The sequence below is a fragment of the Zosterops lateralis genome (assembly GCF_965231275.1).
Source record: "Zosterops lateralis genome assembly, chromosome: 7".
Taxonomy (NCBI): Eukaryota; Metazoa; Chordata; class Aves; order Passeriformes; family Zosteropidae; genus Zosterops; species Zosterops lateralis.
In genome coordinates, this window is record NC_139767.1 from 8,319,327 (window position 1) to 8,331,372 (window position 12,046).

The 12,046-nt window shown below is 41.5% G+C and overlaps 1 protein-coding gene across 4 annotated transcripts in view; it reads left to right on the top strand.

The window, feature by feature from the left end:
- The window catches only part of MYO1B (myosin IB), a 184,672-nt gene that overhangs the window by 92,927 nt on the left and 79,699 nt on the right, over positions 1–12,046 (top strand). For all 4 annotated transcript variants that reach the window (XM_083865155.1, XM_083865157.1, XM_083865154.1 and 1 more), the window contains exon 3: positions 8,598–8,713. In XM_083865155.1, coding sequence (XP_083721281.1) covers positions 8,598–8,713 — 116 coding nt within the window. The remainder of the gene's footprint in view (positions 1–8,597; positions 8,714–12,046) is intronic.

Genomic DNA, 12,046 nt, shown 5'->3' on the forward strand with positions numbered 1-12,046 from the left:
AGAGATTTTGGATAAATTGTAGTATTTCTATTGGTCTGAAACTTATTTTTATGCTGGGTTTGTTGCTTTGTGAGGCATGTGGAAGTGTCAAGGGAGGTGTGAGGAGTCTGGAGGGGAACGGAGCTGCGTAGGCTCACAGGAGTCAGCCTTTAGAGGTCAGATATGGCTTTATTCTGCTGCCCTGCACATTTTTCCCCACAGTTATGTTGTTTCTTAAAGTCTTCCCAAATTTGCAGAGGTCAACATTTCGTTCCTTACAAGAAAATGTTTGTTTGCTTTTTGTTCTTACAACAAAAAAGAATCTTTCTCTGATGTCAGCGTTTAATTTGTATTTTCTGGTGTGTGGAGTTTGTGGGCTGTTTTGGGCAGCAGCAGTCTTATGTTACTGAACATTTGTTGTTTTATCACTGAAACATTAAATATTTGGCATTCCAGGGTAATAACTCTGTTTTATCTGTTTGAGGTACCATCCTTGTGGCCACCTTCTGCTGGCATGGCTGTTGTGGTGGGCTTGTTTCATAGACTAAGCCGCTTCCTCTTGATCTCAATTGCTTTAATATTTTAGGGTTAGCCTTTCTGTTTTTGACTTGCCTTTACTCCACTGTGTCTGTCTATACTACTGATTCATCCCATTTTCAGCTACCTTAGATTATTTAGGACTTCACTGAATTGCTCTCAAGCACAGTGGCTTTTTTCCTGCTGCGCTCTTACCTGGTATTCCAGATGCTACATTTGCAAGAGCAGGGTAGGGAACAGAATTATGTGAGTGAGACCAGTTGTCCTGGTCTGCATCAGCCTTGTGTGATCATCCCATTGATGCTGTGAAGAAGAGAGTTGTGGTATGGGAAACACAAATGCAGCTTGCTGGGAAGATCTGTGTGGTAGTAGTAACTGAGTGACTGTTGAGTTCCATTTTATTCTCAGTTTCATTACCTCCTGATGTCAGCATGATCATGTTCACCTTTAAAGTGTTGTTGTTGAGGCCGAGTGGGGCCCTTTGTTGGGTTTTGGTGAGGGCTGTTGTCCCCTTTGGATTTTGGGTACATCATAGCTGTGTGTGTGCTGGCTGGTAGCTGGACTGTGCTTTGCTGCTCCTACAGCAACATGCAGAAGAGTTTTTCCTCCTGCTAGATCTGACCCTGCTCCCTTGTACTTTCATGTGTTTACTTGTGTTCATCCAGTGAGTCCAGCCTGGGCTGCTGGTTGTCCTTTGGGAGTTTGAGGAGTGGCAGGTGTGGTGGCAGACCAGCTTCTTAAAGGCAGGATGGTTTGAGAGCTGGATCAGAACAGCCATCTGCCTGTGATAGGAACCCAGGGGACCTGAGTTTCCTCCCATCTCCTTCTCTTCCTCCCTTGGGGAATGCCTGTGTCAATTTGAGCAATTTTCCCATCAGTGCCTCACTAGTTTTGCCCTTTGAGGGAAGCTACTGAGTTGTAGTAATAATATTGTTGCAGCTGCCACAGGCTAGGACCTTGAAGCCTGCTGCTTCTTCAGATGTGAAGAAAGGCTTGTGTGCCCAAGGCACATCTTTTGCTGTGATAGCTTGTGGCCTAAGAAGTATTCTGCCACCCTGCAAATCTGGCTTTGCTTTGTTATCTAGATAAAAATCCTGTGGGTCCTCTGGCCCTTCACATCAGCCTGCTCCAGCAAAACAAATTTATAACTTGCCCAGAGTCAGGAATAAAGATTTTCACAGCAGGTTGGCTTCTTTTTACCTTGAAGGGCTTTGTGGGAGGAGAGTTATTTATCTCAAGGCAGTGCTTTGTTTCTTTTCCTTTTTGTACAGCTCCCACGATTCTGAGCCTCGTGTTTGAGGCACTGTTTGTAGGGCTCCATGCAGTATTTGCATAAAGGAGTAAGGAAACAGTAATAAGGATCAGAGAAAACTGAATTGGTGGGCTGTGTGTAGGGGTCTTCTCCTCCCCTACACATTCTTTCTTTTTGCCTCTGAAGTGATACTTTAAAAGAAGAGAGGAGAAAGTGTAGGAAATGCCTCCAGTTATAGTGTTAGCTTTGCCTCAAAATACTGTGTATTTCTTCACTAAGGTGATGATGATGTTTGGGGCATTTATTGATGGTTTCAGTGCATGTTATATGAAACCAAAACACTAAAGGAAGATTAATGAAAGATTGACAAATGGAGAAATAGAAACAAAAGTGTCCAAGGGCTGTAAAAACATGGCTTTCACCCTGAGGAGCATAAGTTAGCCTTGGCTGCAACATAGCAGAAGGTTTAACTTCTCTCTCCCTACATTTCGTTCATGCGGAAATAATGGAACAATTTGGAATGAATGCTCTCACTAATGTTTTCACCAGTGGTTTCTTGGCACAGACATATTCAATCTCCAGCTACTGTTTGCTTGTGAAAACAGGTCTTTCTTTTTTGAAAAGTGGACAAGCACTGATGTTCAGGGATGTTTAAATGTTGTCTTGAAAGTTCCTCATGTCACCTTTGGGTTGACTTCTTCATTATTTACTTTCAGGTTTTGCCTGTATTTGTATCCTGTGTAGGAGCTCTTTTTGTTTGTATAAATCATCCCAATGTAGCCAGAGACAAGACCAGAGCAGAGAGGATTAGTCAGCTTCATTAATAACAACACTTGAGTCTGTCATAATGGTAATGTTCACTGAGCAGGGCAGAGATTTCTGTGCCCTGGAGAAGCTCAGAGGAGAAACACGATAATCTGCGCTCATGCATCCGCTTCTCGTACTCGCTCCGACTTGCAGTGTGGGTGTCTTTCCTGGCAGATCATCTGCTCTTACTTCAGGGCTTGGATCTCAAACAGGTTGCAGTGTAGTTAAGGGCTTGATCCTGGCCAGTGTGGGTTGCCCACAGCTTGTCCAGGCTGCTGCTGCTGCTGCTGCTTGCACAGTGGCTTGCAGGATCAAGCGCATATTGAAAAATACTTTAGTAGTGTGGTTATCCTCTTTGGTATAGGTTGCCTGTGTTGTGAGTGTTTGCTCTGGGATGCAGATGTAGGCTTCTGCCTTTGTGTGACCTCTTTGAGTTCTGTTTCTTGAGTCATTATATCAGCCATTAATGTACTTTGTACAGGACTGTTATTTTGTCTCCTCAGTTTCTTATTTTCCTTGACTGTTTTTCCCTTCTCATCCCTTCAGGACCTCATCCACTGCTCTTCTGGGTAGTTTTTTTACAGCCTTTACTGTCCTGTCTAGGTTTTACAAGGCTGCTTGTCCTGGTTAATAGCTGCATTAAGCACATAGTGTAGCTTACTAGGATTGGGTTTTTTTCCTATTACAACATACAGACTTTGTCCACTGTATTTCTGGGACTAAAATGCTGTTTCTGGGAAGGTGGGCTTGAGCAAGAGAGTTTTCATCATCATGGAGAATAGTCTGTATTTGTTCAGAAATCCAGTGATATATTTCTCTGCTGAAGGTCCCAGCTCAGTGAAGCACAAGCAGTGTTAGCCCAGCATTGCCCCAACCTGCAGTGCAGCTGCTCAGCTTGGATCACAGGTGGAGTTTGTGTGTGCTGTTGTAAATCGGTTTTGGCAAACCCTGGAGTGTTATGGGATGAAATCTCCATCTGTTTGTTTGTTTGTCTTTTTCAAGTACCCAGCCCATCCCTCTCCACCAAGCAATACAAACACCTCCATTGTCATACACAGGGACATACAGTAAGTCAAAGCCCCAGAAACAGCAGTGGGCTGAGGTAGTTTTGCCTTTAGTCTTGATGTTGCTCTTTTTCCTTTTCAGACATCATCTCTTGAAACTTTGTGCTTCCAACCTGAAAAAACACGATGGTCCAGAGGCACAGTGAATTTAACTGTTTCGTTGTGGCCAACCACAATATAAAACAAATTTGAGCTCACAACATGATTGTTCAAATAATAGGTGATAGTTTATACCTTACTGATCTAGCTGGGAATGCTTATTGAAATGGGAAACTTTATAATGAAGTTGTAGTTTTAAATTTGCCCAGCTCTGTTTAAGATTGAGACAGCTTAAAAAACTTAAAACATGTAAGTACAGGCTTCCTCTGCCATGTCTTTGGCTTCAGCTGCTCTGAGCATGCAACGTCACACATGCTTATGAGTTGGCAAGATCCAGAACTCTAATAGGTCAGGCAAATACAAAGGAAAATTAGTATTATATTAGAAATATAATTTTCATGTGTCACATTTAAAAAAAAACAAACACAAAACCAAAACACACAACCCCCCCTCCCCCAATGAAAACAATGCTGGGCAAGCCTTGGTTTTGGATTAATTCCAATAAAACCTAGTCACACTTTTCTTTGATCTACTTTATTGTCTCTCATTTCAATGAATTGTTTTGGTGGTGTGATCTGAAACTCTTCAAAGTTGTAGGAACCAAATGATTATTTGAGCAGAGCCATTACTAAAGGAGTGTGCATTATGTATATCTGGAGTATTAAAATTTGCCTGCATAAATGGAAGAATCCAATTTTAGTAAAATCTTATTTTACTAAAATTTCTTTGTTTTCCATTTCTGTGCTCCAAAGTTTACTAGATTAAATAAACAGAGAGAAACCTTGTTGTCCCCTGGGAATTTAGTGCACTTGCCAGGTACATTAGCACTTGGGGCATTTTACAGCAGGACTGACTTGTGTGCAGCAGCAATTTCTCTGGGCTGTTACAGGCTACAGGAGGTAAGAAGCAATGAGTTTGTTTTTAGCAGAGCTGACAAAAGGGACGTAGGGTACAATTCCAAAAGGCATGCAACAAATCCATGTAGATGTTTAATGGTTTTAACCTCTGCAGAAGGTTGCTTTGCAGAGATTGCCACAGATCCAGAAAAGCTTTCAAGGATGCAAAGTGGGCTTTTATGACAACCCCATCCGTACAACTTCTGTGCTGCAGCCTCAGCTGGTGTCAGTAGTGTTCCCTGGCCTCTGCTGATGCAATCTCCTGTCTTCTGGCCCTCGAGGCATTGCAAGTCTACCTGTGACAGGAGGAAAAATAGCTTTATTAATATACTGTATCCCAGGGTGTGAAATATTTTCCATAAGTTATACTAGTGCTCTTCTAAAGGATCCCCTTCTACTGCCTCTCTCCTCTGCATCAGATCTCACTGCAGTGCTTGTGCATCCTGGCTGCAGAGGTGTCTGGGAACCTTTCACTGGGCTCACTGTAAGGTTTCTGCAGCCTCTCAGCTGGAAATGTCCAGTTTATAGCAATAGCTTTCCCTAGCCCTTGACTGGGAAGAGGCTGCTGCCTGTACATTTCTCACAAGCAGCAAGAGCCTTGTAGTCATCCTGCTATTTGAGGTGTTTTCTTAAGCCAGTCTGCTTGGGTGAGAAAGACTCAGAAGGCCTTGCATGGTGCCTGTGAACTTTAAGTAGCACTGATATCTTGCCCCGAGTGGTTACACTGGCTTCCAGTCCTAGGGGGAGAAAGTGGGACATCAAAGAGTCTTGGCCATTGCATCTGGAACAGTGTTTAGAAGTGATGTGTGACAAACATTAACAGCTTTTCCAGTGGAATTGGAATTTTCTTCCTGCTTGAGGTGTTAACCCCTTATCTGAACAGGAATGGGTTGTATGTGTTGTTTTGGTGGAGAATGCAGCATGTGTTGTCATTTAAGCTGGCAGAAAATTGAATGCACTGTTTTGAAGCTGATGTTTTAGCCCATTGCAGTGTTGCTGCGCCACATGAGAGATGCACTGAGAAATGATGAGTGAGGGTCCTTTTGCTTTGTGTTCTGAGCAAACACAGAATTCGCCTTTGTGAGTTGCAATAAAGTAGAAGTTGGAAGGAAGGAGTATTATCAAGAGTCTAGTTAGCAAAACTTGAGGAGACGGCAGACCTCATACAAATTTACATAATGAGACCATGTCAAATCAAGAAAGAAATTAAATCTCCTGACTGTATTCTGTGCATCCATCATCATAGGCCATTCTTCTTTTTTCATTTTTGTCCTTAAGCAGGGCAATTCAAGAATCCCTTTAGTCCCTGGGGTGCTGTGGTATGGTCTCCCACTACTCTTGGGCGTTCTGCTTTCAGCACTGGAATGTTTCTGTGCTTGTCACTCGCTCAAGGATTTAAGCCATTTATTTTGTTTGTTTATAATAGAGTTCTGGTGGGAAGACAGATGTTATGTGGGAAAGCTATTTTCCGGATCTGTTTATCCCTGTTATGTGGAATCTCACAGACCACCAGTAGCAAGTAGCTATTAGGCATCAGCTTTGAGGGATTGGCATTTTCAGAAGAGGAAATGTATTAGTTCTTGTAAGCAGCTTTGCAACAAACCCAATGACTTCTTGGCACACTTTGGCTTGGTGTTTAAAATGGACTGGAGCATGTCTTTGTTTCAATATAGCCATTTGACCTTTTGAAATATTAGTATTTTAGGAAATGGCCCATATTTGTTCGTATCTGGCAGTAAAGAGCTGACTTGAATTCCTAAAATACATTGTCTAAGCAGCACTTAGCTATGAAGACATGGTTCTAAATAAGTCTCATTTAAATGCCTGCGTTCAAAATTAAAAACCAAGGTTTTCACTTTCAATCATCTTTCTTTATCTTGATGCCCCAGGGTACTTCAAGGAACTTAGCAATTAAATTGTATGTTATTATGGTAGCAGAATAGGGACAAGTCTTTGTGTTCCAAAGAATTAATGTTTCAAAATGTAATGTTCAAGATTTGGCCTTCATCTCTCTTCTGCTGATACTTTGCAACACTGGTTTCACAACAGGCTGAGCACACAAATTCCTAAGATTTAGCAGGAAACAATTTATTAATGTTTTATCAGAGAAGAGTCCTAACTGGGGTATCTGTGCACTTGGGAAGACTAGAAAGCTTCTTACTTTTGGGATCTGTTACTCTTGCCAGGAATCTGTAGACTTCCAAATTGCCAAGGCTGCATGTGTTCAGAGAGAGCAAAGCAAACACTGCAGAAAGGCAACTTTAGCATTTCCATCTTGTTCAGCCAAAGAGATTAGACATAGTTGGAAAATTATTTCCTCCGTAGGGGAAGGATGACCACAAAACTAGAACAATTTTTTTCTTTATTTAAAGAACATTTACATAGGCACACACTAGAGTGTGTGTTGAAAGAAGCAAACCTCTTAATTATTTGACTGCTTCTGATCCATCCCAGGAGTAGGAAACACTATAAGGATGAGCTGTGAGAGTCTCTGGAGGCCTCATACCTCTTGTTTTATCACTGCAGTCTGGTTTATTCCACTCAGTTTGGGACAGAAGATGCCATGTGACTTCACAGCTTGCCTGTGCATATGTGTGCAATGGAAAATGGGAAATATTCCTCTCTCCGCTTAGGACCAGATTTAGTAGCATTTAGCAGGAAATTGCTTTAGGCATGGAAGTTAGATCTGGAAGGGTTGCAGCAATTAATATTTTTCGTTTCCTATTGCAGCCCTGGCCATAATTTGGTGCTCTACTAAACATGCTGGTCAGTAGCTTGGACTCTTCATGCCTCTGCTCCCATTTAAAAGTGCATATTACAGTGTTTTCTCTAAGAAATATTGTGGGGGAAAATCCAAATAATGATTGTCAGGTGCTGAGATATCACTGCACAGAAGCCCTTTAGAATCATAGCACATAAAAAAAAAATTAAAACTTTTTTTTTTTCCTCCTGTAGTTACTGCAGATGTAATCCAAGTAATGGGGACCTGTGGCTTTTGTCCCAGGGAGCACTGGTTACTGGAAAATCATGTTTCATCAGATCTTATTTATTTGTTTCACAGTTATAGAAAGAGATACCAAACTTTATTGATCTTTGGTCAGTATCTGCAGGCAGGATGGAATGGGGTTTTGGCATTTTTTGCCACTCAGTGCATTGGATTGCTGCCCTTAGAGCTGGAGGCACAGAAAGCTATGGGATATGTGACAGTGGGTGTAAGGATTCCAGTTAATTGTGTCATGAGCAGTCATGGTGTGCAGAATTGGTCTTCTTTCAGGCCAGCAGTGCATGGGATCTAACACAGAGTGAAACAACACATTTCTCCCTTTGCTTTCCAAGGGTGGTGGTGAGTATGTTTAGAATCTGGAAATAAAAATTGCGCTTCATGTCTGCTGAGGAACCGTGGCAGGACTTTGTCTGGCTTGAACCCTGACAGTAAATCTCCCCTTTGACAGAAACCTGTAAACCTGTCCTAGGCTGTTGCCCTTCTGGTTTCTTCTGTGCCTGAGGCTTTGAGTGGTGACATAAAGCTCTTCCTTGGGAAGAGGAGCACAGTCCAGTGCCAGGCTTGCCTTATGGGGTTTGCTGTGAGTGCCCAGGGGCTGCAGCAAAGCTCGTGTGACATTTGCCATGCAGATGGAGTTTGTTCTTCATGAACATCTGTGTCCTTTTGCCTTTCCTTCCCCCAACTGAATTAGTCACAGAAATATAGTACTTTTGGGCTTTCTTTTAGAAAATGTTCGTAAGAGGCTTTCAGTTATGCAGAAATAGCTACTTGGTACCCAACAGAGAGAATATCTGAAAGGTGTTTCAGAATGTATGAATGTATTTATTCATTGCTACAATTAAGCTTTTTTTGTTTGTTTGTTTGTTTCCACAAAAGTATTAAATGGGCAAATAATATATAAGCAACAAAAGTATGTTAAAAAGAAAACCCCCCAATAATTTTATCTTTTCCTTCAACAGACATACATTGGCAGCGTGGTGATATCAATAAACCCTTACAGATCTCTACCCATTTATACTCCAGAGAAAGTGGAAGAATACAGAAACCGAAACTTCTATGAACTCAGTCCTCACATGTAAGTACAGCAAAGAAATTTTAGTTTTCATTCTGTCCAGGAACAGATGGTACCAGCTGTCTCTCTCCTCAAAAGATCTGTTGATTAAAGCAATCAAAATGAAAATCACACCACCACTCCCCCAAAATGAATTTTTATTAGCTCAGACATATTTTAAAGTGAAGTGAAAATGAGTTACTCTTTTCCTTTCATGCACTTAGGCCCTGGTGTGTGCATTTCAGAACATTTCCCCCTAACTGTTAGCAGTAGCCAGTATTACAGCACTGTAAAGTAAGCAGTCTGTTTTCAAGGAAATCTGTTTCTTTCAAAGTCCAGACTGCTTCCTGGAAGCCTCGAGGTGTTAAATATGTTTGAATCATATAGTGTGTCTTTTGATATCTCAAACTCCTAATTTATCTTTGTGCAATGGAGAAAAAAAAACCAACAAAACAACTCTCATGATGAATGCAGAAACGTGTTGGATATGTATGAACGGTAACTGTAGGAAAACTAACGCTTGGTCTTCTCTGTGCTGGGTAGAAATGAGCCCATTCATAAGAGGACAGCCAGAGCACCATAAATGCATAATAAAAACTTTAAGACTAAAATAAGATGAATAATAGGACAAGGTGCTGTTTACAGGTGTGGGTGATGTGGCTCAGAGTGAGGTCTGCATGGTCTTTGTGGTCTTCATGTTGCAGTAATAATTCGATCTTGCCAGTTGTAGTGGTGAGGCTGAAGCCAGCTGTTCCTCCCCTCAGTGTGACAAGGGCAAGAAGTGTTTCCAGCTGGTTGTGAGGTTGCACCTGACTCTTCAGCCACAAATTCAGGAGACTGACTTGAGCAATCAGTGGTGGGATAAGTGTCTAGACGGGAACATACATTTGTGCATCTTCCTTCAGTGTTAACTCTTAGGTTAAATGAAAGTTATGTGTAGAAAGTGTTCTGGAAGCTATTTGGTTCTGGTTAATTTTTTGACCTGACACTTCATCTGTCACTCTCCCAGATGCATAGTCTGAAATGCAAACAGACCAATAATCAGATCAAATAAGCTTCTGGTAGTTCCTAGACCTCTTGGTTCTGAACTCTGGCTAAATTCAAGTTTTCTTTCTTCATAGTTTTGTTTAGCAAGCCCAATAGCTTGCTAAATTGACATAGTTCCTTGCTAAAAGAACTTTCTGCTCTGGTAATTTTGTTCAGCTGCATAAAACTTGCTGTCAAATGATGGATTATTTTAAAAATAAAATCTGCAAGTTAAAGTTTGTCTGAAAGTCAGTATATGTACTTGGTTACACCTTGGATCAAGTATGTAACAATATATTGATCTCCACATTTTTATGTCTCTCTTGAGAGATGGTTTTGCAGAACAGAAATGGTCAAGAGTCATTCTTGTGTGTATTATGAGAGTCTGAACTTGGTACAAAAGTATTTCATAAACATCATTCTTCACTAATGACAATGATTGTGTGGTCAGGTTCCTACCTCACAGCAAGGACTTCTGGAGCCCAAACACTAGAAATCTACTTTAAGAGCAGGAGACTGAAGTGAGAAAATATTGACTTTTTATTTTTGTCAGGAGATCTCAATTTCTTGATAGTAATAGATTTTCCTTGCAAGTTTGGATAGAGTCCCAAGTCAAGAAAAGTGTAAGCCTAATTTGTTTTGGACAGATTTGATCTCTTCACAAATTTTCTTTATTTTGTATTGCTTCCGTGTGAACGTTTTGTCTTCTGATACCTGCTAAGTGGACAAAATATCTCTCAAAGGATTAGGAAATAATCTTTGTTATGGTTTCTATTACAGATACATCATTTCCAAACTGCAGAAATAGAAAATGATCTTACTTTATGGTGACCTTGTTTCCCTTCCCACCTAGGGAAGGGAAGATGAGGTGCTAGATACTTATTGGAGTTGCAAAATCAAGAGAGTCACTTTTGGCTCTGCTAAAATTGTTAAACTTCTCACCATCTTCAAGAGATATTTGGGCAATATTGTAGGTGTATAAAGTAAGTGCTATGTAGGCTGCCTTATGGCATCTCTGGCAAGCCTAAACCACTTTTCATCCCCTTTGATGTGGAGTGCCTTGTGCTGTACCTAAGGATTTGTGCCAGTCCAGCTGTCCACTCTGCAGACGTGGAGCTGGTCCTTGGATGCTGGTTAATAGATCATGAGCTGAGCTTGCAGGGTGGCCTGGAGCCAGGCCTGGACTGTTCCCCAGCACTGTGCTTGCCTACAGGACAGACTAGGAACTGAAGACTTTGGGATGGAGCTGGCTTCACCCCATCCTTGGAGCTTGCAGCTAATTTTGGGGTTGACTGCTCTGGCAGCAGCTGGCCACTGCTAAAAGCAGGGTTCAGGCATGTCTAAGGAGGTTGCTGCACTTCCACAGAGACCTTGCAATCTTCGAGGCGGTTTTTTTTTTAGCTGCTCAGGAACTTTAATGAAGAGATGCTGTGAGACAAATTGCAATTTGTGGCATTTGTTCTGCCACGGGGTAAAAATCCCCCATTGATTTGTGGAAATGTACATGCTTCGTTTTCTTTGATGTGTAAATCTCTGTTGAGCCATGGACTCTTCAGAAGAATTGATTGTGGGCAAGTCCCACTGCACCATTTAAGTGTGCCTTGGGAAGGACTTTTGGCTTCTATTTTGTGATCCTGAGCAAAGTAAACTTCTTGACTGTTTAGAAGGAAACTAATGCATCCGTCCTAGAAAGTGTGTCTGGAAATAAAATTAGATATCATGTTTCTTATTTCAACATCTCTTTTGTATAAATAATTCAACTTCAGTACTAGTACTAGCTAGAAAGCAATAATTAAAACAAAATTTCTAGGAGTGGTTTGGTTAGAGATTGCTATGGAAACAGGTCAGTATGGCACCAAACTCTTCCATCTCCTGTTGGTATAACAGCTCAAATTCTCCAATGTCTGAAGTTTTGGAGAGAACATTCAGGTTTGGGAAGCCCAGGATTTAAGTGTCAGCATCTCTAGAGCCATCTGCCATGGGATGTTCCCACAGGTACAACTCTGTGTGGGAGCTCCTGGAGAACCAAATTCATGTTTTATTTATTTTCCAGGAGTTTTATGTGAGCTTCTGTCTAGGCTGGAGCTACCTGTGTGTGCCTCAGTATGATGGGTAGGGAGGGTATGCTGGAGAACATCACCTGTCCCAGTTAAAGAGCAGGCTTGGCCAGCACAGGAAAACAGGGAGAAAAAGAGACAGAAGTTAATGATGACATGAAGGAAATCCATAGCTGTGGATTTCCTGCTGTATATGGTCACTGGAGAAAACACTTTAGGGAGTGAAAAATCTGTTCAGGTGTTTTCTTAGCCCTAATCTGAAAGAGGAGGGAGG